Source organism: Acomys russatus, chromosome 24 (assembly GCF_903995435.1).
Source record: "Acomys russatus chromosome 24, mAcoRus1.1, whole genome shotgun sequence".
Lineage (NCBI taxonomy): Eukaryota > Metazoa > Chordata > Mammalia > Rodentia > Muridae > Acomys > Acomys russatus.
This window is the reverse complement of record NC_067160.1, coordinates 51,308,571-51,332,311: the sequence shown is the minus strand read 5'-3', so window position 1 is coordinate 51,332,311 and position 23,741 is coordinate 51,308,571. Positions and strand designations below refer to the sequence as shown.

The 23,741-nt window shown below is 47.4% G+C and overlaps 1 protein-coding gene and 1 pseudogene across 1 annotated transcript in view; one reads left to right on the top strand and one right to left on the bottom strand.

The window, feature by feature from the left end:
* The window catches only part of Nup214 (nucleoporin 214), an 81,950-nt gene that overhangs the window by 39,000 nt on the left and 19,209 nt on the right, over window positions 1-23,741 (top strand). The window contains 9 exon segments of the mRNA XM_051167195.1: window positions 234-333; window positions 8,470-8,545; window positions 9,699-9,777; window positions 13,383-13,473; window positions 15,677-15,735; window positions 18,556-19,442; window positions 19,445-20,032; window positions 20,034-20,331; window positions 23,503-23,573. Of these exon segments, the coding sequence (XP_051023152.1) occupies window positions 234-333; window positions 8,470-8,545; window positions 9,699-9,777; window positions 13,383-13,473; window positions 15,677-15,735; window positions 18,556-19,442; window positions 19,445-20,032; window positions 20,034-20,331; window positions 23,503-23,573 (2,249 nt within the window).
* On the bottom strand, window positions 2,401-7,681 carry LOC127207588 (mitochondrial import inner membrane translocase subunit TIM14-like; annotated as a pseudogene).

Here is a 23,741-nt window from a genome sequence, read left to right as displayed (position 1 = left end):
TCCGGTTCTGCCACAGAAGTCTGGCCAGGGAATTGTCCCTCTGTGTAATATGTTTTATTAGATGGCATGGAGTCCACAGTCGGCCAGATGTTCTGTTGACTGCATGCTGAGTGGGCTCCTTTATATGAGATTGCTGCCTGCCAGAGGTCACGTCCTGAGGGCCCATGTCTATAGAGCTAGGCTGTTAGATCCTTCCCTGGAATTAACCTGGTTCGCTCTTCCCTGTTACCCAGCTGTGAGCACTCTGACCGAATCAACTCTGAAGACTGTTCCTCAGGTGGTGAGTGTACAGGAGCTGAAGAGTAGCCCTGCAGCCCCTTCTGTGGCCATGGGGTAGGTACAGCGCCTCTGCGTGCTCATCCCACAGTTTGCTGTCATGGAGGCAGTGTGCTTGGGGGAGCACTGCTGTCAGTGTAGCTTTTCTCCCTACAGAGCCCTGGGCTGTGGAGGGATGGGCAGCCATGACTAGGTGTTTAGGAGAGTGCAGCTCACAGCCTGTGGTCTATGAATACTTTTCTGGGTGCAAAGCTACTATAACCCAGCTGTGGAGTTTGATGTACCCATTTTTTTTTTTAACGTTCTCAGGGTTCCAAAATTGGTATTTCAAGTCCTGCTGAGCGCTGTATAAGATGGTTGTGGTGTGGAGAAGGACAGTGCCCTCCTGACTTCCTCTCTGCAGCATTTCAACACCACACTGTACTTGTCTTTCTCATGAAGAAACAGTATTTGAGAAGCAAGCAACTTTGCTTGTAGAACTTGGCTTCTCTTCTGTGCTGATTTAGACAAGATCCTTGCCAGAGCTCACTTGTCTTTAGTGTCTGCCAGGGCTCATGGTACATGGTGCCAGCCCCCCACTCTCACCCCCAACACACACACACACACACGCACACACTTCTTTTAGCAGCACCATTCATGCTGTGCTCACTGCACAAAGTTTGGAGCCAATTTTCCTTCTAGAGAAACTAGCCTCCTTGTGCTGTCTGCAAGAGTTGAAGGACTTTCTTTTTGCTTTAATGGGCATCGTCGGGAACCAGTATCTTTAGGGGACCCAGCCAGTGTCTGGTGCCCATGGATAGTCAGTGGCAAGTACAGGCACCTCACTTCTGTTCTCTATTGATACAGCGGAGCAGACCTACCTACCAAGGCTCTGCTTTCATTTTCTTGAGTGGTTTTGCCATACTGTCTGCTGGCTGCCTGTCTGCATGATGGTCTATTTACTGACACTGCCTGCCGTAGAATTTATAGTTATCCAGGGTCAAACCAATAGCCAGGAAACAAAATTTGTCCTCTTTGCTATCTTGTCTTTGAAATACCATTCAGACCAAGGCTGGTATTTGTGGTTGCAGTAAACTCCTCATGGAACTGTGTGCTGGAGTTTGGAAACACGGCAGGTTCCTGTTGTGTAAAGCCAGGCGTGAGCACTGACATAGAAGAGGAGTGCCTTTGTCTGCTCAGCTCACCTCTCATGCTGCCCTGCCTAATGGCAAGGCTCCTAGCTTTGCCCTTTTCCAACACAAACAGCTACAGTATTGGAGGATGGTTTTTACATCTTTTCTTTATTTTCTACATGTGTGTGTGTTGTACCTGCATGTGTTTATGTGCACTGCATGCATGCAGGAGCCTGTGGAGGCCAGAAGAGAGGGTCAGAACCCCCAGAACTGGGGTTACAGGTATCTTTGTGAGCCGTCCTATGTGGGTGCTGGCAACTGAACTCACATCCTCTGCAGGAGCAGCAAGTGCTCCTAACACTGGGCCATCGGAATCTCAAAAACATTTTTTGTTCTTCTCCTTAAAGCTGGATTCTGATACAGTTACTGAACTTAAGCACTCAGTATCTGAAACAGTTTTTTTATTTTCTTTTTTGGTTTTTCGAGACAGGGTTTCTCTGTAACAGCTCTAGCTGTCCTGGAAATCGCTCTGTAGACCAGGCTGGCCTCAAACTCACAGAGATCCACCTGCCTCTGCCTCCCAAGTGCTGGGATTAAAGGCGTGCGCCACCTCCACCTGGCATCAGTTTTGTTTTGTTTTGTTTTTTTGTTTTTTGTTTTTTGTTTTTTTTTTTTTTTAAGCTTTGCAATTGTTTTTAATTATGTCTGTTTACATTCATGTGCATAAATGAACCAAGGCACATGTGGAGATCAGAAAGGCAGCTGAGAGTTGGTTCTCCTTTACCCGGTGGGTCCCAGCAGTCAAACTCAGGTCATCAGGCTTGACCTCTCACGAGCCCTTTTAAGTAATCATGTATTCAACAGTTGGTAAACTTGAAAACAGTTCATAAATGAAAGTTGATACGTACCACCTTCCTCATGGGGCAGATCACTGCAAAATGACTGGCTCTCAGCGTCTTCTATGCAGCGGACTAATTTTGCACTTAACTGTTCTTAATTGATACCACACACATTATTGCAGGATGAGTGTGCGTGTTTCTGCCCCCTCTATATTGTGTGGCTGTGAGGCTGTCCTTTCTGTCTGTTTAGCTGGAGCACGTCCATAGCTCTTCACGCTCCTGTGTCGCTCAGTCACTTGCTTCTGCAGCTTCCTGGTGAGCATCTGTTGCGAGTGTGGTGTTGCCCTAGGGTTACAGAGGTAGTAGTCAAAAAGATGTTGGTCTAGTCAGCAAGGAGGCTTTGGGGGAACTGAGTAGCCATTGTAACCACGGTGGCTCGGGAAAGACCCCTCCCCCTCCAGGATGGTAGCATAGGAGTGAGCACTGAACAGCCAAGGGTGGGTCTTGTGTGTAGCAGCACGCCAAGCGTGGCGTCTGTATGTAATAGGGGCGTGTTGGCAGGTTTCTGTGGCACCGGGAGGTCTCTGGTAGCCAGGATAAGGAGAAGCAGAGAGGAACAGGGGCCAGTGGGGGGGGGGGCAGCGCAACTCAAGGAGCCACACTGGTAGACAATACCTGGGCTGGTATTTTTAATGTGCTTTAGTGGCATATTTGGAAGCCAGAGGACAGCCATGGGTGTCATCTTCAGGATGCCATCCACCTCTCTTGGGACAGGATGCCCAGTCCTGGGTCATAAAGTAAACCTTTCTGTTTTCCTTTGAAGCATTTTTGTTTTGTTTTGTTATATTAAAAAATTTGTTTTCATACATAGACAAATGGACTTAAGAATCATATACCCGTATTTTGCTTTTTCAGCTTGACTCTCTAGTAAGTCTTTACTTCACTCATTTTGCTGCTGTATAAGGAGATGCATCCTCCCTTGTCTGGTGGGTTAAGAGTGTCAGTCCTCAGTGAGCGTCTCTATCTCCTGTACTGGCAGTAGGGCTCACACCTTCTGTTTTGTCGCTTTGGGTTCAGGCTGCCTCTGTGGTACCCACCAATGAAGACAGTTTGGTAAACTTGAGGACACTCTTTGAGGTTCTACATCCTTCATAGCTGGTGAAACATAATGGCCTACAAATCCTACAGCAGCAATGGTCAGTCCTACTGCTGCCGCTGTACCACTGCATGGCAGTGCTAATGTCCAGTCCTTCAAGGGTTGTAAGGTCTAACATATCTGCTTTAGTCTTTGACCCATGGTGTAAGGTAGGGCTCATTTCACTCTGCTTATTCCAGCACCATTTGCTGAAAGACTCCGTTTCCAATTACTTATCTTGGTGTTCTTATATTTTTGGTTGTGCGCCTAGGCTTTAATGGCTGAGCCATCTCTCCAGCCTTATCTTGGCATTCTAGCAGTTGGTTAGTCTTTGAGTGTTAGTGACCAACTACCCTTTAAGTACACGATTCTACTCGGTGTGCTAACATTTTAAGAATTTCTGCATCTATCTTAATAATATTAATCTAGGGGCTAGCTGTGTCGGGTAGCACAACTGCCTGGAAGCTGACCTCTTCTGACCTCTGAGGATACCCACACATACACACATAAATAAAAATTATCTTCCAAATATTAAAAAATTATTACTCTTCAATTTAAATAAATCTTTAAAAAAAAAAAAAAAAGACATGATCCTGGCCACTCTCACAGTCGTGTCCTGTTACCTAGGCTCGGTCTTGCAGAGTCATCTAGATAACATGGATTCAGGGCACTGTAGAGCACTTGCTGTGTCGGGCTGCTGCTGCTGCTGCTGCTGCTCATGAGAGCTGTGGACCGCACTTCCTGTAGTTAGAGATCGTGAGCGTTTTAGCAGAGCAGATGCAGCACCTCACTAACTGTCTTCAGTCTGAAATCCTTTATGGTTTCCATCCCAGGATGTCTTGCAACCGAGCATTTCTTGCTTACGTTCCACTGTGTTATTGCTGTCCTCCCAAACTCCAGGCGCTGCTCATGCTTCTGATCGTTTTGGTGTCTGGTTCTGAATAACTCAGCGTTGTTGAGAAACCTTTTGCTACTGAAACAGGCTAGCTAGTTATTCTTCCTCACACTTGGGCTTACCCACATCTAACTGCTGGGAAGAGTGCTGGGTACAGTGAGACGTGCTTATCAGTCAGCACTGAAGAGGCCAAGGCAGGAAGAATGCCTGAGATTTTATTCTCTCTCTCTCTCTCTCTCTCTCTCTCTCTCTCTCTCTCTCTCACACACACACACACACACACACACACATTTTTTTAAAAAGATTTACTTATTATTTATACGCTGTTCTGCCTTCATGTACACCTGAACACCAGAAGAGGGCACCAGATCTCATCATAGATGGTTGTGAGCCACCATGTGGTTGCTGGGAATTGAAGAGCAGACTGTACTCTTAACCACTGAGCCATCTCTCCAGCCCTGCCTGGGCTATATATAGCAGAATTGTCTCAGAAAGAAAAGAGGAACGGGAATGGGGGAGAGGGAAATACATTGTTGGGTCAACCTTCTGCATATATTGTTTTTCTCCTCCTCCTCCTCCCCTTCCTCCTTCCTTCTTTTCCTTCTCCCCCCTTCCTCCTCCTCTTCCCCCTTCTTCTCTTCTTCCTTCTCCTCCCCTCCCCCCTCCTCTTCCTCCTCCTTTTTTTGAGACAGCCTCTCTACAAAGCCTGGCTGGCTATCTTACAACATACTATGTAGGTAGCCCAGGCTTGCCTCAACCCTACGGTGCTGTTTACTCCTGTCTGCACTCCCAATCGCAGTTTGTGTTTGCTCTTGTGATTTCCTAACTTGGTTTGTGGTTATTGGTTTTGATGATTTAGTGTATTTTTCTGTTTCTAAACTCATGGCAAGAAAAGACTTGTTTCTGGCAGCTTCTAAGATCCTCTCACATGCTGTGTTTTAGCATTTGTATACTGCTCAGTCTTTCGCTGGCTCATTGATGGTAACTCCTTTAGGCTGTAGACTACACAGGTTAATTGGCACAGACTGTCATCAGGTGGTAGCACTGTAGAGGGCAGTGCAGCACAGCACCATGGTCTGTTTCCCCCTCCTCCTTTGTGCTCTTGCTATACGTTTTATTTTTGCCTGCCTCATACCCTATGGTGCATTCTTATAAACAGATAGCTATCTTGTAAATGGATTTTTTTTTTTTTTTTTTTGAGACAGGGTTTCTCTGTGTAGCCTTGGCTGTCCTGGACTAACTTTGTAGGCCAGGTTGGCCTCAAACTCACAGCGATCCACCTGCCTCTGCCTCCCGAGTGCTGGGATTAAAGGCGTGCGCCACCACCTCCCGCTGTAAATGGATTTTTAAAATTACCTTTTTTTCACTTATTTGTTTTTGAGACAGAGTCTCATAGTGGCCTTGAACTTACAGAGATCCACCTGCTTCTGTCACAGGAGGAACTACACTCCCATTTAAGAGACTTTTGGGCAGCACTGTGTCTTTAGAAACAGGCTCAACGAAAGGGACAATAGTAGCTGATATGTGTGTCTCCATGGGCAGGCTTCAGGAACGCCTCAGTAGGTTTGGGCTTTATTAACTCTTAAGTGGTTCTCAACCTTCCTAATGCTGTGACCCTTTAATACAGTTTCTCATGTTATAGTCACCCAGCCATAAAATTATTTTTGTTGCTGACCTTTAATCCCAGCACTCCAAGAGGCAGAGGCAGGTGGATTTCTGTGAGTTCAAGGATAGCCTGGTCCACAAAGAGAGTTCCAGGATAGCCAAGGCTACACAGAGAAACCCTGTCTTGGGGGGAGGGAGATATATATTTATATATTTGCTACTTCATAAGTGTAATTTTGCTGCTGTTATGAATCACAATGCTAATATCTATGTTTTCTGATGGTCTTAGGTGACCTCTGGGAAAGGGTCATTTGACCACCCCCTCCCCCCAAAGGGATTGTGACCCACAGGTTGAGAGTCTCAGTACTAAATAAAAGTAACATGTACAGGGCATGGTGGCACACAACATGCAGAGAGGCAGGCTGATTTCAGACGTTGAGGCCAGCCTGGTCTACATAGCTAGCGCAGAGACAGACAGCCAGGGCTACACTTTTCCTCTAAAAAAACTGAATAAATAGATAATTAACATTTTCATTAGTTCCCCCCTCCCTTTGTTTTGTTTTGTTGTTTTTTGAGACAAGGTTTCTCTGTGTATCCTTGGCTGTCCTGGACGCGATTTGTAGATCCGCCTGCCTCTGCCTCCTGAGTGCTGGGATTAAAGATGGGTGCCACCACACCTGGCCTTTGTTGTTGTTTATTTTCCTGATAAGCCATCCTCTTTTTTTTTTTTTTTTTTTTTTTTAACTTTGTTCACTTTACATCCCAATTGTAGCCCCCTCTCTGGTCATCTTCTGGTCCTACCTCCCTTCCCGCATCTCCCCCAGGCTGTCTACTTTACTTGCCTCACTGTTAAAGGAATACTAAAAATTCCATCATTCATTACATAATTCATTAGCTTGTGCTTTGGTTCTGCCCTGTCACATATGAGTATTTATTAAAAGATACATACTGATAATTAAGATTCTCTAAAAGAAGACATAGCTCGTATTTGATACATGTCCCATGTTGAAATAGGTGAAAGAATGAGTCATGTTTTCACCCTTTCCCAGCAGTGGGCAGAACACTCACTACCTCTGAGGAAGGGCTTGGGACGTGCTGGAACGGAACTCCACAGCAGCTCTGATTGTGCTCCTGTGATAGTTACCTTCTTTTTTAGGTGTGTGTGTGTGTGTGTGTGTGTGTGTGTGTGTGTGTGTGTGTGTGTACACATGTATGCACATGCATGTGTTTTGCAAGCCTGTGTATGTATATATATCATGTGTGTGCCTGGTGCCAGTATAGGCCACAAGAGGGCATTGGTTCCCTAGAATTGGAGTTGGAGGGGATTATAATCTGGGACCTCTGCAAGTCCACTTAGCTTCTGAGCCCACTCTCTAGCCCAGTTGTTGGTTTGGAGGACCGAGTATACAAGTGGTGTCCGATCTATTTCAGGTTCCTCCTGTTACCCAAAATATGGTAATTCTGAGCCTGGCTTTCCCAAATATTCTCATGAACATTTCCAGCCCGTGGCTTCCTCCGTCGGCCTGTGTCCCTGCACAGTCCTTTGAGTGCATCCATTTGGAAGTGCACTGTGCTTTGCTCTCTGCCCCTGTTAGTTGTGGTAGGGATTTCTTGGAGCTGGTTTATGGGTAGGGTTATTGGCTGCTTGTACCAAACAGCATTTCTCTACAGAGGTGTCACGTGGTAAAGTGTGCTGGTCCTGTGTCTCCTGGTTCTGTGTTTGGGGATTCAGGATGCCCAGGAGACATGTAGCATAGTCACAAGTAAATAGAACAGTAACTGTGTGCAGCTATGCTGTCACGATTTAATGTACCGTCATGGTGTCACTAAATTTTAAGTAAACATTTTTCCAAGATTTTGGATAAAATGCTCTTTTTTAATGTTCATCTCTGGTTTTACATAAAGAGGTTTGTTTCCCTTGTGGTTCCCTGAGCTGAAACTGTGTCTGTCAGCCAGTTGGCTGAATGCACCCCGGGACCTCGGGTCCCTGCAGTATTCCAGCACATTCTTTCTCTGCGTTGGAGGAGGGCAGGTGCAGCACCTGAGGCCTGCCTGGTGGACCGTCTCATGGGCTCTTTTGCATCTTTTGCTCTGGCAGAATCATCATGGGGGCTTTGTTTCACTGAAAATGAGCCTGGTTTTCTTCTTCAGTCTAATTAAGTCTAGGAAGTGTCTGTTGCTCCACCGAGAACCTAGCTGGGCTGTGAGGAGTGAGCTGTCTGCTGATGTTCCTCAATGAACTGTGAGCTTCCTTCTTTCAGACACAAAAGGGTTTCTCTGTGTAGCCTTGACTGTCCGGGAACTCCCTCTGTGGACCAGGCTGGCCTCGAGCTCACTGAGATCCTCCTGCCTCTGCCTCCCAAGTGCTGGGATTACAGACGTGTGCCACCACGCCTGGCTCTGGTTTGAATTTTATATGATTGAAAATCCAGATTTCATTTAAAACTAGTTCTTCAACAAAATGCCGAGTGAGTCTGGTTGGGGTCCCAGGTATCTCTATTCTGCCCCAAAGTGGTTTTTTTTTAATCTATTGAGCAGGAACTGGCTTGAGGAAGAGCATGTTTGCCCTGTCACTGCCTCTGAGCGAACGCTCTGTGTGTCGTTCAGTTCTTCGGGGCCACACTCAACAGCCAAACCCCCCCATGCTGTGTTGGCTCCGGTGCCTGCCAGCCAAGCCAAGCAGGTAACGTATGTGTTCTTTAGCAGCTATGCTGTACGTCTCTGCGACTAAAGATATTTCATAACTTGTCTTCATTTAAATGAATGTGATTCTTACAAGTCTTCTCCATAGTTCATGTCAGTCTTGACATGATTAGCTGGAGGAGTGAGTTGAGGCCTGAGCCCGTCTTTGTGGGCCGTTGGCCTTCAGTACATGTGCTATGAGAATGCTTTTGGGTGCAATGCTTAGATTGCGGTTTGTTTTGTTTTTTTTAACTTAATGTTATCTCGGTCAGCCCATGCAGCTGACTTGTACAGTGGGTGTTCAGATACGTTCCTTTTAGGCGGCCGAGGTCAGGTGAGTCATGTGGCCTAGGCCAGTCAGTAAGTGGTTGGGATCAGCTGGGATCCAAGGCCTGCCCTTTGCTTCTCCCACAGCATTGTTGAGATGAGTGTTGGGTTCAGAGTGCCTTACTCCTGAACTCTGCCTTTCACAGTTTTCACACTTTCAATGATGTTGTGTCTAGCTTTGAGTTTTGACTGGTTGTAAGTTAAACAGTGCAGAAGAAAATAATGGAGAAAAATGTGGGGAAAGATTGGGAGGCAGCTAGAAGAGACAGCAAGCTGCCGTAGAGTTTCCCCAGCAGTCGTGGTTTCTCTCACATCTGCCTTGGAGATGAGCAGCTTTCGGTTGTACTTGAAACCAGAGTTTGGAGTGCGCCTTCAGCTGCCCACTGTGGGTTCCCAACAGCACCCTGTGCCTCAGTGTGCCTCTGTTGTTCATGGAGGACCCCTGACAGGTGAGGGAGGGCAGGTGCTGCTGCAGATGGAGAGCCCAGGCAATCTTCCTGCTCACTTCATCGGAAATTCACTAATTGTGGACTGTTTCCCTCATTTGCCCATTCATTCCTCTATCATGTCTTCAAGTGCCATTTATGTGCCAGACACTGCACTAGGCACTGGGACGTCTGCCGTGAGCCACACAGGTGTTTCCAGTGTGATGTCACAGGCACTCGACTTAGAACATTTTGTCACTTTTCCTTTCCTTTTTTGGGGGTAATTATGCTGAACTGAAATAGGTGTGCTTGCTTAGTTTATGTTTTTGCATTTCCATTTTATTCATTTATTCCAAGTGTGGTTAGCAGTTTAACATAAATGTTTTGTTGTGTTCTGTACAGGGGTCTCTGATAAATTCCTTCAAGCCACCAGGACCCATACCAGCAACCTGTCAGTTGTCATCTGGTGATAAAGCTGCAGGTGAGTCTACATGTCCATTTCATGAGAATGGAGATGAAAAATGCTGCTGCTGCTGCTGCTGCTCGTTCCTTGTGTGGATCACAGAGATACTAGGCAGGAAGGCAAGAACTGTTGCCATATCCAAGGGCCTCGGCTATGAGGAGTTGTGAGGACATTGATAAGCCCTTTAACCAGAAGTTTAGACTTGAGACTCAGAGAAAACTTTTGATGTTCGTCTTCTAAAAAAAACATGTTGGACAGTTGAGTGCAATTCCCTCTTCTCAAAAGGGAGCGGTTCTTAACACCCTGGCGGGTAAGTTATTCTTTCTTTCCTTTCCTCTCTCCATTTCCCTCTCTTTCCCTCTCCTTTCCCTTGCTTTCCATCACTCTCTTCACTTCTTTTCTCCCCCCCACCCCCCGTTAGGGGAGGGCATCTCATGTAGCTCAGGCATGACATATGTGTAACCAAGGATGGTGATCTTGCCTGCCTTGCCTCCCCAGCACTAAGTTCGGTGTATCTGCCATGGCGCAGGGCTTTCTGAGTGCTGGAGAAGTGCTCTTCCAACCCAGCTACATCCCCAGCCCTTTCACAGTGACCATTCCAAAGCCAGTAAGATATAGAAAATCCAACATGTGTTACAGTGTAAGGTCTCATTAAGTAACCTAATGATGCATGGTTTTATAGCTTCACAGACGTGCTGACTAACTCAAGCCTAGATATTTTTAATTAAGTTAGTTTTTATAGTAACTGCAAGTGTTTTGTCCATAGTATACTAACTACTAACTGCCTAAGTGTCAAGGTTTGTACTGTGGGGAATGACCCGATCCTGCAAGGGAATGAGAGAAAACAAACACAGGCACACGGGAAAACTGGGATCAGTGGACTAGCTACAGCGTCCTGGAAGCTCAGCAAGTTTATTATATACAGTTGAATGGGGGAGGCAGGCTTATTACATACAGCTAATCAAGGAGGCAGGCTTAGCAGTCTGTGGGAGCAGTATCCAGGCTGTAAGAGAGGATGTGGGAAAAAGCTGCAGTGCGCATTTTGAGTACACACTACCAACACTCACTTCGATGAGGAGGGAAAGCTTTGCCATTTCCCTTTGGAGCTGAGGCATGGGTCCTTGGCATGGCCAGGACCCTGTCAAGTGTGACACAGTCACTAAGGATCCATTGTTTCCCCATTCCTAACCACTGGAAGCTTCTAGTTGTCATGAGCATCGTTCTCTGTCTGCTGTTGATCTCCTTCTGTAGCCACCTGGTGGGGCACCCACAGCCTCCACTTGAACAGCCTTTGCTGACTTAGTTCTGTATTTCTCAACTCCACATTTGAGCTTTACTTCGCACTCACATTCTCAAGCACATTCTGTAAGAGCCTGAATGTCACACAGCAGCCCACTTTTTTTTTTTTTAGCAACCCACTTTTTTTGTTGTTTTTTGGGGGGTTTTTTGTTTGTTTTGTTTTTCAAGACAGGGTTTACTCTGTGTAGCCTTGGCTGTCCTAGACTCGCATTGTAGACCAGGCTGGCCTCAAACTCACAGCGATCCACCTGCCTCTGCCTCCCGAGTGCTGGGATTAAAGGCATGTGCCACGACCGCCTGGCAGCAGCCCACTTTTCATAGTGGCCACTTCCTCTCTCTATCCTCTATAGCTTTGTGATCTGCAGCTCAAATTGTTCCTCGTTCCAGGTGTGGTGGCGCTTGAGTTCCAAGACAGCCAGGACTTCACAGAGAAACCCTGTCTCAAAAAAAAAAAAGAGCCAAGAAAACAAACCAAAGTGTTCCTTGTGCACACCCAGAACACTTTTACGTAGGCCAGGACAAGTTTAGTGGATTCAGCAGAGACTTTTGACTCATTTAGGATTAAAACACATTTGTCTCTATTTCTGGTCAGGGTTTTGAAAAGGTTTCAAAAGAGCATGTATCTTAGTTCTCTGAAGGACTTTGTTGCAGGCCCTTGTTCCACTTAAAAGTTAGACTGGAGGAGACCTAAGTCCTTTACATTAGGCCTGTCTTGGGTAGCAGTGTGGCTTGCATTGGCGCTCACCCCTCACTGTCCACTGATGGTCCACACCTGCACATGATCAAGGCTTAGAGAAGCCCTTTTCTCTCTTAGGCTGGAAATGCCCCTGAAAACCCTGCATGTGTTTGCAGAAACCTTCTTCTTTTATTTGAGATAAATAAAATGGTAACTCAGGCTAACCTGTAACTCAGTCTATATAGCTCACTATACTCAAGCTGGCCTGGCCTTTGAGCTTATAGTAATCCTCCTGCCTCATCTTCCCAAGCTTGCTCTTACGACAATCTCTCTATCCTTCCCCCTCCTCCTTCCCCTCTCCCTCTTCTCCCTCTCTCCCTTCTGTTTGTATGTGGATTTCTGAAGCCTGTAGAATAACTGGCCTACTCATCAGTAGTAGAAATACTTTCTTGTCGCTGGGTGGTGGTGGCGCGTGCCTTATTCCCTGCACTTGGGAGGCAGAGGCTGGCCACTCTCTGTGAGTAGGAGGCCAACCTGGTCTACAGAGTGAGTTCTAGGACAGCCGGGATCTGTTACACAGAGAAACCCTTTCTTGAAAAACAAAGAACTTTATATATCTCTCTTGAGGTTACCACATTCTTTTGTCTGTTCTTTTTACTATTGTGTCCCTAAGTGGAAGGGGGCATCCAGAGTGTTCTTGCAGATGTCAGGACAGCTTCCTCTAACAGAGGTTTCCCTCCTTCCACCATGTGGGCCCCAGGGATCCAGCTCAGGTTTTCAGTCTTGGCAGCAAGTGCCTTTACCTGCTAAGCCACCTCACCAGCCCACCAGCAGGCATTTCCCGTGTGTGCTTTTGTGTTTCCCCACCTTCCAGCCCCATTCCTTTTCCTGGCAGATTCCCCTTAACTTGTTTTCATGATATGGCTGCTGCCTAGGACTCCATCTTAGCCACACCTTGCTGACAATTCAGATGCCTCTTACATTGCACAGTGATGGGCAAGACTGCACTGAGCATGTGTCTACAACCTACATTCCATTTCAGTGTTGAGTGAAGCTTAACAGGGGGGCTCCTGACCACTTCCCTTAGTGTCTACTTCTAGAGCAATCCTATGTTGCAAGTGTCTGTTATCTCCCTAGCTAAGAAAAAGCAAAACTGGTATTTGTTGAATTAAAAAAAAAAGAAAGGTGTAGAAAAAGCAGAAATGTGAAGATAACTAGGTCTAAGTGGCTTCTGCTCAGAAATGCACATCTGCTTATCTTATATGAAAGGAGAGGGTTGGGACAGGGTATGGGATACCTGTCCCAGTGTGGGATGTAGTTCAGGAGATTACTATCTGCCCTGCCCCAGGTTAACCAAGGCTACTTTAAAATGTAAAATGTAGAAAGAAAGGAAAAGGAAAGAAAGAAAGGAGAGGGTTGCATGCCTTGATTTGGCTTCAACAGTGACAGAACCAAACAGCAAGACTGGGAGACCTTGAGCACAAGGCAGGTGCCATGCCAACTGCCCTTGGCCTGAGGCTTGTCACAGGACCCACAGGAGGTTCCTAAAACTGGGGCTATGGCTCTGAGCAACAGCACAGAGGCTGAGCTGTGGGGAATTAAGCACTCCTAACTGGCTCTCACAATGTCCTTATTTTGTCCTTTTCAGGTCCAGGGACAGCCAAGACAGAATCAGCTGTGGCCTCAACTCCATCTGCTGTGGGGCAGCTCAACAAGCCTTTCTCATTTGCTCCATCAGGGTCAGTTGGTGAACTTGTGTTGTGCTAAATCTCCATCAGCCACATCCACACCAGCCCTGCACTGTGTGGCGGTCCATCCGCAGACAGTGGCAGCTATTGACTGTCTGCATATGAATCTGTTTTTCCTTTGTAGTTCACGCTTATTATCATATTTGCTCTGTTTGTCAGCCTACCCTTCATGTTTTTCTGGTAGAGAATGTGTCTGGTGTATCACGCCATTTAGTGGTTGGTCAGCATGACTCTGGAATGGTCTGGATGCATTCACCTGTACAGAGAATGCAGTGAAAGGCAGTAGCCATCTGAACTCCCGATGTAGATGACAGGGGTGCGGGGGCTGTCCTAAGTCCGCTATGTAGCCAAGGGTGGCCTTAAACTCCTGAACCGCCTGTCTCTACCTCCCAAGGCTGGTAAGATAACCCACCAGCAAGGCGGATTCTGTTTTAAGAGGCAGTGACAGCCACAGGTCTAGATTTGAGAATCGGGTTGATGAAACAGAAATACTTTTCTAACCCTGATCGTTTACTGAGGACTGAGAGCGCCCGCTTTTGTGGTGCTCCTGTTGGGAAAGCGCTGGTGCCTCCACTGCCCGCTTCTGAGGTGGGCTCTGCTAGCCCACTTCATTCCTAACGTGAGAAGAGGCACTAACACCACTCAGAAGAATGTTTTCTGTTGTTGTAAGTCATTACATCATACTTCTCAGGGATAACTGAAGCAAACTTTAAAAAGTAGGTCAAGGCCAAGGATTACTGTGTCCTTTACAAATAGAATAATAACGCATCCTCGTCTCTAAAGTGATCGAGTTCTCCTATTTTGTAAAGAAAGCTGGAAAGATTTGGGTCAGAGAGCCAACGGCCTGTCTATTTGATAACATTTCTTTGCCAAGGTTGAGGCCAGCCAATTAAAAAAAGGGTTTTTTTGGGCTGGAGAGGTGGCTTAGAGGTTAAGAGCACGTCTGCTCTTCTGAAGGTCCTGAGTTCAATTCCCAGCAACCACATGGTGGCTTACAACCACCTGTAATGAGATCTGGTGCCTTCTTGTGGTAGGCAAGCACATGTGTGGGCAGAGTACTGTATAAATAATAAATAAAACTTTAAAAAAAAAAAAAAAACCACCTTTTTTTCTTTTGTTTTTTGTTTGGTTGGTTGTTGTTTGGTTTTGGTTTTTTGAGACAGGGCTTCTCTGTGTAGCCTTGGCTGTCCTAAACTCACTTTGTAGACCAGGCTGGCCTTGAACTCACAGGGATCGGCCTGCCTCTGCCTCTGCCTCCCCAAGTGCTGGGATTAAAGGCGTGTACCACTTTTTTTCCCCGATTTTTTGAGACAGGGTTTCTCTGTATAACAGCTGTGGCTGTCCTGGAACTCACTCTGTAGCCCAGGCTGGCCTCAAACTTTATTTATTTATTTATTTATTTAATGTATGGGTTCTCTGTCTGTATGTACACCTGCACACCAGAAGAGGGCACCAGAACTCATTCTAGATGGTTGTGAGCCACCATGTGGTTGCTGGGAATTGAACTCAGGACTTCTGGAAAAGCAGACAGTGCTCTTAACCTCTGAGCTATCTCTCCAGCCCTAGGTTTTTGCTTTTTAATGTTACAAAAAATGTGCAGCATATCCTTAGGGGGTCCTTGTCCATTTGAGCATGGCAGTACTAAATGACAAAGCCTGACTCCTGCCGTTATCTGCTGTACTCCATAGGTGGGCACCCCATGCTTTAGAGTTACTTAGTTGAAAATGCTCACTCTTGCTGCAGGTTGCAGTCTGTTGCTATACACCCTGCTGCATGCTCTGCACAGCAGAGAGTCCCTGTTCTGCCTGCTGCTGCCTTGCCCGGCTCCCCTTCCATTCACTAGGCAAGTGTCAGCCCCAGTGTCTTTCCTGCACATTCTTAGTGTGGTTTCACTACTGGAACTTTACTTTTCTTAGAATAAGTCTCTCCCCAGGCCTCCTGTAAAGCTCCGCCGTCCAGCCAAAGCCTTCCTGCTGCTGCCCCTTCCACCTCCTCTCCCCAGTGTTGGCCCTGGGCCCTGCTCGGAGGTGCTGGGGTGGCTTTACCACCTCCAAGATGGGTATTTTAACTCCGCTGTTGCTGATCACCAGATGTGACTTCTTCAAGGGTGTATTCTGTAGTATAAAGAAGAATATTAAAGATGGCATTATGTCTTAGGCTTGTTCCTTTCTAACTTGTCCTTTCTACTCATCAGGACCTTTACTTTTGGGACAATCACACCGACGCCGTCTTCTAGTTTCACGGCTGCACCAGGTACAGTCCCCATGTAGCACAGTGCTCTTCTGTGGAGAGCTCTATGGGCATGCGTATTGATGGTGTGACTCAGTGGGGCTTGTTGACAGTTTGCACAGTTGGCTTGGGAGTAATGCTGTACATGAGGAACATGTTAAAGGGCTGAGAGTGGCTCTGTGGCAGAGCCTCTTGCCAGCACACAGGAGGCCCTGGCTTTAAGCTGGAGCTGCAGGGCCACAGCACAGTGTTGGATCTAGACCCTGCTGGGTACTACGAAAGCCCAGCACCTGTGCCAGGCTCAGCACCTCAGTGTGATAGCTGGGACCCAGCAGTGGGAGAAGAAAACTGACCCCTGAAAGCTGCCCTCTGCCTGCCCCATGCTTTGTGACACGCTCTCACACACAAAATAAAAATGTTAATGCGGTAGTTTTTATAGAAATGCTGTGGGGGAGATCAGACTGTTTGCATGGTTCTGAGCAGGTAAAGGGCTTACTTGGAAAGTCTCATTTGCTGCAACATTCTAATGTTACATGCGAATTTGGTCCCGAGATGAGGTGGGCATAGGTGCCTTGGAAGGAGGCGGCCAAGCCTGGTCCTTCCCAGACACTAGCCCTCGTTCATGCGCTGGGACTCCATGACCTCAATTTGTGACCAAACCCACCCAGAAAAGAACATTTTTATCAAGTTCCTCAAGCTCTGTCTGTATTTCTATTTTATTTAAAAGGAAGCCCTTACTATAAAGTGTTTCTATTAGGAAATTGTGAAATTACAGTTGTGAAATGCATTATGGGGTTTAGTCACATGTCCCTTCCGCAACAGCCACTGCAGTCCTGCTACATTTCCTCTGCAGAGTCTTGTCTTTAGCTGGTTTTTGTTTAACCTACTGTCTGTCCCTTTGCTGGATTTGCTGGCACAGGCTTAGAATCCCAGCTACTTGGAGGCTGAGGTAGAAGGCTCACAAATTTAAAGCCTGTGTAGGCTACAGAGTTAGTCAAGCCCAGCCTGGGCAACTTAGCCCTGGACTGCCTAAAAATCAGAAGAGGAGTGCAGCGCTGGAGCACTTGCCAGGCAGACCCTTCCTGGCCTCAGAATTCTGTCCCGTGGCTTTGGCATACTTTAATAGTTTGCCTGACTTACTTATCGTATTTTGGGCTATGCATGGAATAAATAATACATCATTCGTCTTTAGTGCTTCCTTCAACAAACCTATTGGGTGTGTGTTGGGAACAGGACCTAATGATTTGTGTTTAACAAGTCTTTCTTATAAATTGTATTATGAGACATGGTGTCACCATTACTTAGTCTAATCTCAAACTCCTGGCTGGGCACAAGTGATCTTTCCTCTCTGAGCCTCCTCTAACTAAGACTAGGACTACAGTCATGGCGTCCATAAACAGCTAACAGATTGTCTGGAACTTTCTATGTGTGCTCAAGTACTAGCATTTTCTAGTCAGAAGTGGCTCTTTGATATTCATGTGGGAACCGGGGCACTAAAAGCATAGCTGACACACTAATTCTGGTCTGCTTATAGCCCCAACTGCCTGCTTACTGTGGCTCACCTTCTCCCAGCTGGCTCATACTCTCTCGCTCTGTGTGTGTGTGTGTGTGTGTGTGTGTGTGTGTGTGTGTCTGTCTGTCTGTCTGTCTGTCTGTCTGTCTGTCTCTGTGCGCTCATGTGTTTGTGTGTGTAAGTCCAAGCATGCCTTGCTCTGGTGCCTGTGTAGAGCTCAGAAGATGACTTGGGGTCTCAGTCCTGCCTTCCACCTTGTTTGAAGTGAGGTCTCTCGTTTGCCATTACATATGTCAGGTTAGCTGGCCCATATTCCAACGAGTACCCTGTCTCCAGTTTCTCTCTCAATTAGGGACACTGTTCACACCACTGGGACATTCGAGTTCTGTTTTTTTCTGTTTTTGTATGGGTTTTCCTAGTTTGTTGGGAGTGTTTTGGTTTGGGTTTGTGCCCCCGCCCCCGCCCCCACCTGCCTGAGACCTGCTTCTCTGTGTAGCTCTGGCTGTCCTGGAACAAGCTTTGTAGACCAGGCTGGCCTCAGATGGTATTGGAGTTCTGACTTGGATACTCACAAAAGCTTTGCCCACCAAGCCACCTTTCCAATCCAGCTCATCCACTTTGAGGTATAAAAGTCAATTCAGAAATAGAATAGCTTAGGCCGGGTGTGGTGGCACATGCCTTTAATCCCAGGCATGACAGAGGCAGGCGGATAACTATTAGTTTGAGGCCAGCCTGGTCTACAAAACGAGTCCAAAACAGTCAAGACTACACAGAGACATACTGTCTCAAAAAACCAAAAAAAGAAAAGAAATAGGAAAGCTTGGAGAAGAGCAGGCCCTAGCAAACAGCTTAATTTCGCACAATTTTCATCTGTGTCCTTAAACAGTGAAGACCTTCCAGTCCGGGTCCAGCTGGCCCATGACGATTACCTGAGATTAGCTGGTGCCCAGGGTGTGAGAGAAGCCCACACCTGAAGTGCTGTGTTGAGAGCTGTTGAGAGAGTACATACATGGGTGCTTTTTACTTCTCTCTGGGGGTAATCTGTCCATTTTGTGTATTCATGTATTTGTTGTGACGTGATGATCTTAAAAAGAATCTTTTTTTTTTTTTTTTTTTTTTTTTTTTTTCCTACCCAAGAACTGACTCTGCAGGGCTAATGCCCCTATGGAGAGCAGCCATTCTATCCTTTCCAGGGAACCCTACTGTTAGAACCACGCATCTCTTCCTCGACTGAAGAGAGGAGCAAGATTGCCTTAGAAATGCAGTCAGTAGAAATATGTTGAATCATTTTACTAAATCCACCCCTTTTCCTGGTTTCTTTTTCTTTCTAGGGGTAGCACCCCCCACTAAAGAGTCAAGCCAGCTTGAGGCATTCTCATTTGGTGGGGGAGGCAAACCTTTTTGTGAGACCGTTCCTGGAAGCTCCCCTCCCACGGGAGCCACCCCGGCACCCAGCACTTCAGTAATGACTGCCTCTCCGGGAGACTCTGCCCCACCTAGCAGCAGACCTGCAGCTCCTTCTGGAATTACTGTGCCCACTTCTAGCAAACTGGAAACTCCACCGTCCAAGTTGGGAGAGCTTCTGTTCCCAAGCTCTCTAGCTGGAGAGACACTAGGGAGCTTCTCAGGACTGCGGGTTGGCCAAGCTGAGGATGCTTCAAAGCCAGTTAGTAAGGCCTCCTCCACAAACCTGGCCGGAGGCCAGCCAGCCAAGCCCTCGGGGTGTAGCTTCCCCAGCCCGTGTGTGTTAGGGAAGCCTTTGGAGCCCGCAGTGACGTCCTCCGTGACCGCTGCCACGGCAGCACCAGTCTCAGCTCTGAACGTGAGCACTAGCAGTTCCTCAGCAGCTGTCTTCGGCAGCTTGCCCCTTACCAGTACGGGACCTTCCGGGCTCATCAGTTTTGGTGGGACCTCTCTGGCTGGTAGCAAGGCTAGTTTCTCATTTGGAAACCAACAGACAAGTAGTACAGTGTCATCAGCTGCCCCAACATCAACCTCAGTTGCCCCTTCCCTTCCAGCCTCTTTCCCCACCTTGTCATTTGGTGGCCTCCTGAGTTCAACATCAGCTTCTTTGCCCGTGTCCTCTGGTAAGAGCATAGAGGAGGCCACACTGTCAGCTGTGCCTGAGAAGTCAGGCCACAGTGAAGTCTCTCCATCAACACCCTCACTTTCAGTACAGCCACAGCCAACCCAGCCGCCCCAGGCTTCCCTGCAAAACCTTCTGACCCTGTCAAAAAAGAGCCTGTTCTTGTGCCGACCCCAGACGACAGCAGCCCCAGCACTCCAGCATCCGCTGCCAGCCTTGTGGCATCCACTGAGGCCACTCCAGTAGCCCCAGGGGGCGCTGACAGCAAGACAGAAGCAGCATCTCCTGCTGCCACCTTTGTAGGGCCTGGGCAAGCTGCTGTTGCAGCAGCTGTTCTTCCAGGGGCAGGCTCAGCCACCATCGAAGCACCAGGTGCTCCCAGCACCTCCAGCGCCGTCTCCAGCAGTGCCCCAACTTCTGCCGCAGAAACAGCCATCTTTGGGACTGCCACTTCTGGCTCCTCAGTCTTTACACAGCCACCTGCTGCCAGTTCTAGCTCAGCATTCAGCCAGCTCTCTAGCAACACGGCCACTGCACCCTCTGCCACCCCCATGTTTGGGCAAGTGGCAGCCAGCATAACCAGCACAGCCACTGCCACACCACAGGCCAGCAGTTCCGGCTTTGGCAGCCCTGCGTTTGGTGCTTCAGCTCCTTCAGTCTTCGGACAGACAGCATTTGGGCAGGCCCCAGCCTTTGGGCAAGCAACAAGCAGCCCCGCGAGTAGCTTTCTCCTTCAGCCAGCCTGGGTTCAGCTCTGTGCCTGTTTTCGGCCAGTCTGCCTCCTCTACCCCCGCATCCACCAGTGCGAATGTCTTCGGAGCCGCTTCAAGTACCAGTAGTCCCAGTTCCTTCTCATTTGGACAGGCTTCCACCAATACAGGAGGGGCGCTGTTCGGCCAGAACAACCCTCCTGCTTTTGGGCAGGGCCCTGGCTTTGGGCAGGGCGGCTCTGTGTTCGGCAGCCCCTCGGCCACTACCTCTACAGCAGCGCCTTCAGCCTTTAGCTTTTGTCACGCCTCGGGTAAGAGTTTGCAGAACATTTTGACTTTGTTCTCTTCTGTGCTACCTAAAAGTTTGCAACAAGCCTCCGATGTTTTTGTAATTAAAGGAGAGGAGCTGGGTGTTGTAGTGCAGGCCTACAGTGCCAGCTTAGAAGGTAGAGGCAGGAGAATCAGGAGTTCGGGGCTCGGGGCTATATTATACATTAAAATTCACCCCAGGCTACATGAAATCCTATCTCAGAAACACAAAAGTAGATTTTAAAATGTAAAAGAAAGAAAGAGAAAAGAAACAAAAACTAATAACTCAGTGTCCTCTTGGTCAGGCCTTGCTTTGTCCTGACTACAGCCTGTAGCTCAGTGGTGCTCTGGTCTTCTTCCTCAGCAAGCTCTGCTTTGCTGGCCACAAGACCACCAATTTAAGGCCGCAAGTAATTTAACTCTGGATTACTTTTTTAATTCGGAAGGCACTTTAGAAGCCCTAAAACTGTCAGGCTCAGGCAAGCTGGCCTCCCAATAGATGGTGCAGGTGATAGAGTAGGTAGGGGGCAGGACTTCCCATTTAGTGAGTTGCTCTGTGGGTAATCTCTATGGCATTTGACGCCATCTTGTGGGGAGTGGGCACACTGCTCCATGAGTAGCAATTAAATACACAGATGCACACATTTTTCTGAAGAGAAAACTACATGCTTCATTCTTCTGTTTGTAGTCAGAGCACCTGCTTTTGCTTCTGCAAGTGGCCAGTAGTCATGGGAGTGAGGAGATGTGCTCCACAGTTGGCTTTCTGGTGCTCCCCTTGTGAAAGGTGGGCCTTGCCAAAATGGTGGTGGCGCACACCTTTAATCGCAGCTCTTGGGAGGCAGAGGCAGGCGGATCTCTGAGTTCAGTCATGTCTATGAGGCCAGTCTGGTCTACAGAATGAGTCCCAGGATGTTCTAGGCTACACAGGGAAACCCTGCCTTGAAAGACAAACAAACCAACAGGGGTGGGGTGTGACACATTGGTAATTCTTTAGTAGCAATTAGGCTTCAGGGGAAACAAAAGATCAATGATTTCTTGGGAGGCAAGATTGCAAGTAATTGCTGATTCACTTCTTTAGTGATAATTTATTTGAAACAGCTTGTAACTTACTAAAAGGAAATGTTTTCCTGTTAATGAGTGTTCAACACCAGAGCCAACTGTGAGGACACAGTAGGAAGAGAAGCACAGTAGGAAGAGAAGCACGTCCCTGAGCCCTCCTCCCCCAGGCTGGGTGATGGAGTGTGATGGCTAGCCCTATGATGGCCAGGGAGGAGGCCTAACTTAGAGGACAGCACAGTTTTAACACTGCTTGTCCTGAGCATCCAGGACAGGACTTAAGTCTGTGCAAGCATCAGCAAGCCAGCTCATCAAATTTGGAGCCTCCTACGGGGTCTTGTTTAAACAGAGCACTTGGATGGAAAAGGCTCCTGGGCCTTGTTGAGGAATTAACGTTTGTCTGTACTCACCCATCTAATCAGCTCCACGAGTGAATGGAGACTCCATGCCTTTCCTCCTCCCCCACCCCCCCCCCCCCCCACCCCCAGTTACAGCCCTACCTCACTTGCCTCCCTTGGGGTTGTACCTGGCAGGAAGATTATCCACCCAGATGGGTTCAGGGCTTGAGTGTAGATCAGGGAGGGTCCCTAGTGTCAAGTCACTGGAGAGTACTCTTGTTAGCCAAGATTATGAGGGTGTGCCACCCAGCCAGCTCCCACCACCTGGTAGGAGAGAAGACTTCAATCCTGGGGACTTCATAATTTATATTACCTTAAAATACAAGCAAGGAAGTAACAACCTTGCATTTGGGCCCTCCATATGTATGGGTTCTGTACCTACAGATGTGGCCTACCATGGATTGAAATAATTAGGAATAATCTATACTATACACTTTTTCTCATCATTATCCTTCAGCCATACAGGGTAGCAGCTAGTTGACATAGCCTCTCCAGCATACTGCGGTGTACCTTAAGTCATCCCAAGGTGACGGAAGATATGTGGAGGACAGGAGACATGGCTCTACACAAACACCACACCATGTCCTGAAAGAGACTGGTGCATCCTCAGATCTTGTATCTGAGGGTATCCTTAAGGATCTAGAACTGACCCTGTATGGATACAACAGGACAACTCTGTTTATGTAGAATTTTCTCCATTTCCTCAGTGGGGAAACATTTTTTAAAACAATTGTTAATATAGTTATTGACATTTGTGTGCATGCCTGTGTATGTAATGTGTTTTGATCAGAATCACATGTACCCCGTCCCCTTACCTTCCTCCTCCCTCTAGAGCCCTCCTCCCCATCACAACTCCCTCCTCCTTTCCATTTCTTTTTTTTCTTTTCTTTTCTTTTTTTTTTTAATAGCTGGCTGAGTTTGATAGTTTGATAGGGTGCTTTGATGAGCATGGGTGAGGGGTTGTCTCCTGGATCGTGGACAGCTTACCCATAGCTGCACTCCTGAAGAAAGACAAGTCCCCTCCTCCAGTGGCCATTAACTACCAGTAGCTCCTCAACTAGGGGGAAGGCCTTTATGTCTTCCTCCCCTTCCATCCTGGACTGTTGGCAGCTGTGAGTCCATGAGCACAACAGCCATTTCATGGTCGGCAAACTCTATTCCTTCCACTTGTCGCTCTTAAACTCTTTACATTCTCTTGCTCCATCTTCCACCATGTTCTCAGAGCCTAGAGTCCAACTCAGGGTGGAGCACTCAACAGCCACTGAGTCCCAGTGCAGTTAGGAGCCACTTCATTAACCACTGCCCACTGCAAAGAGCTTCCCTGGCCCACAGTGAGAACATCATTCATCTCTGGGTAAAAGCACAAATATTTAGAAGGAAAATGGAACTTGTTAGAACAACAGTAACAGCTTCCTCCCTTGTGCCTTTGACCTTCTCAGCCTGGGCTTTAGACCAGATTGTTTGCAGTGGCAGAAATGAACTCCCTCCTGTGGAGAGTGATTGGTTAGTTACTTCTTTAACATTTGTCCTGCTATTGCATAAATGGGCACATCTTTTGTGGCAGGTTAGTATTGTAGCATGCAGGATAAGGTCACCATTGGATAAGACCGGTGATGACTTAACACACCTAAAGGCTTTGGGTTTATTGGTTTGGCTTGATTTTAATTTTGATGTTAAAAAAGGTTTGTCCAAATTGAAACTTTGCTTTGTGTCTTACAGGTTTTGGGTCTAGTAATACTGGTCCTGTGTTTGGTCAAGCATCCAGTACTGGTGGATCAGTCTTTGGCCAGGTAAATATGCATGGTTGTCTCTGTTTGTGTCAGCATCTATCCAGTGTTTCCCTCAGGGTCCAAACTAGCAAACAACCACATACAGTTCTCTTTTGGGGGACTCAGGGGACAGGATTCTTTCCAGACAAGATTTCCCTGTGCAGCCCTGGCTGTCCTGGAATTCACTCT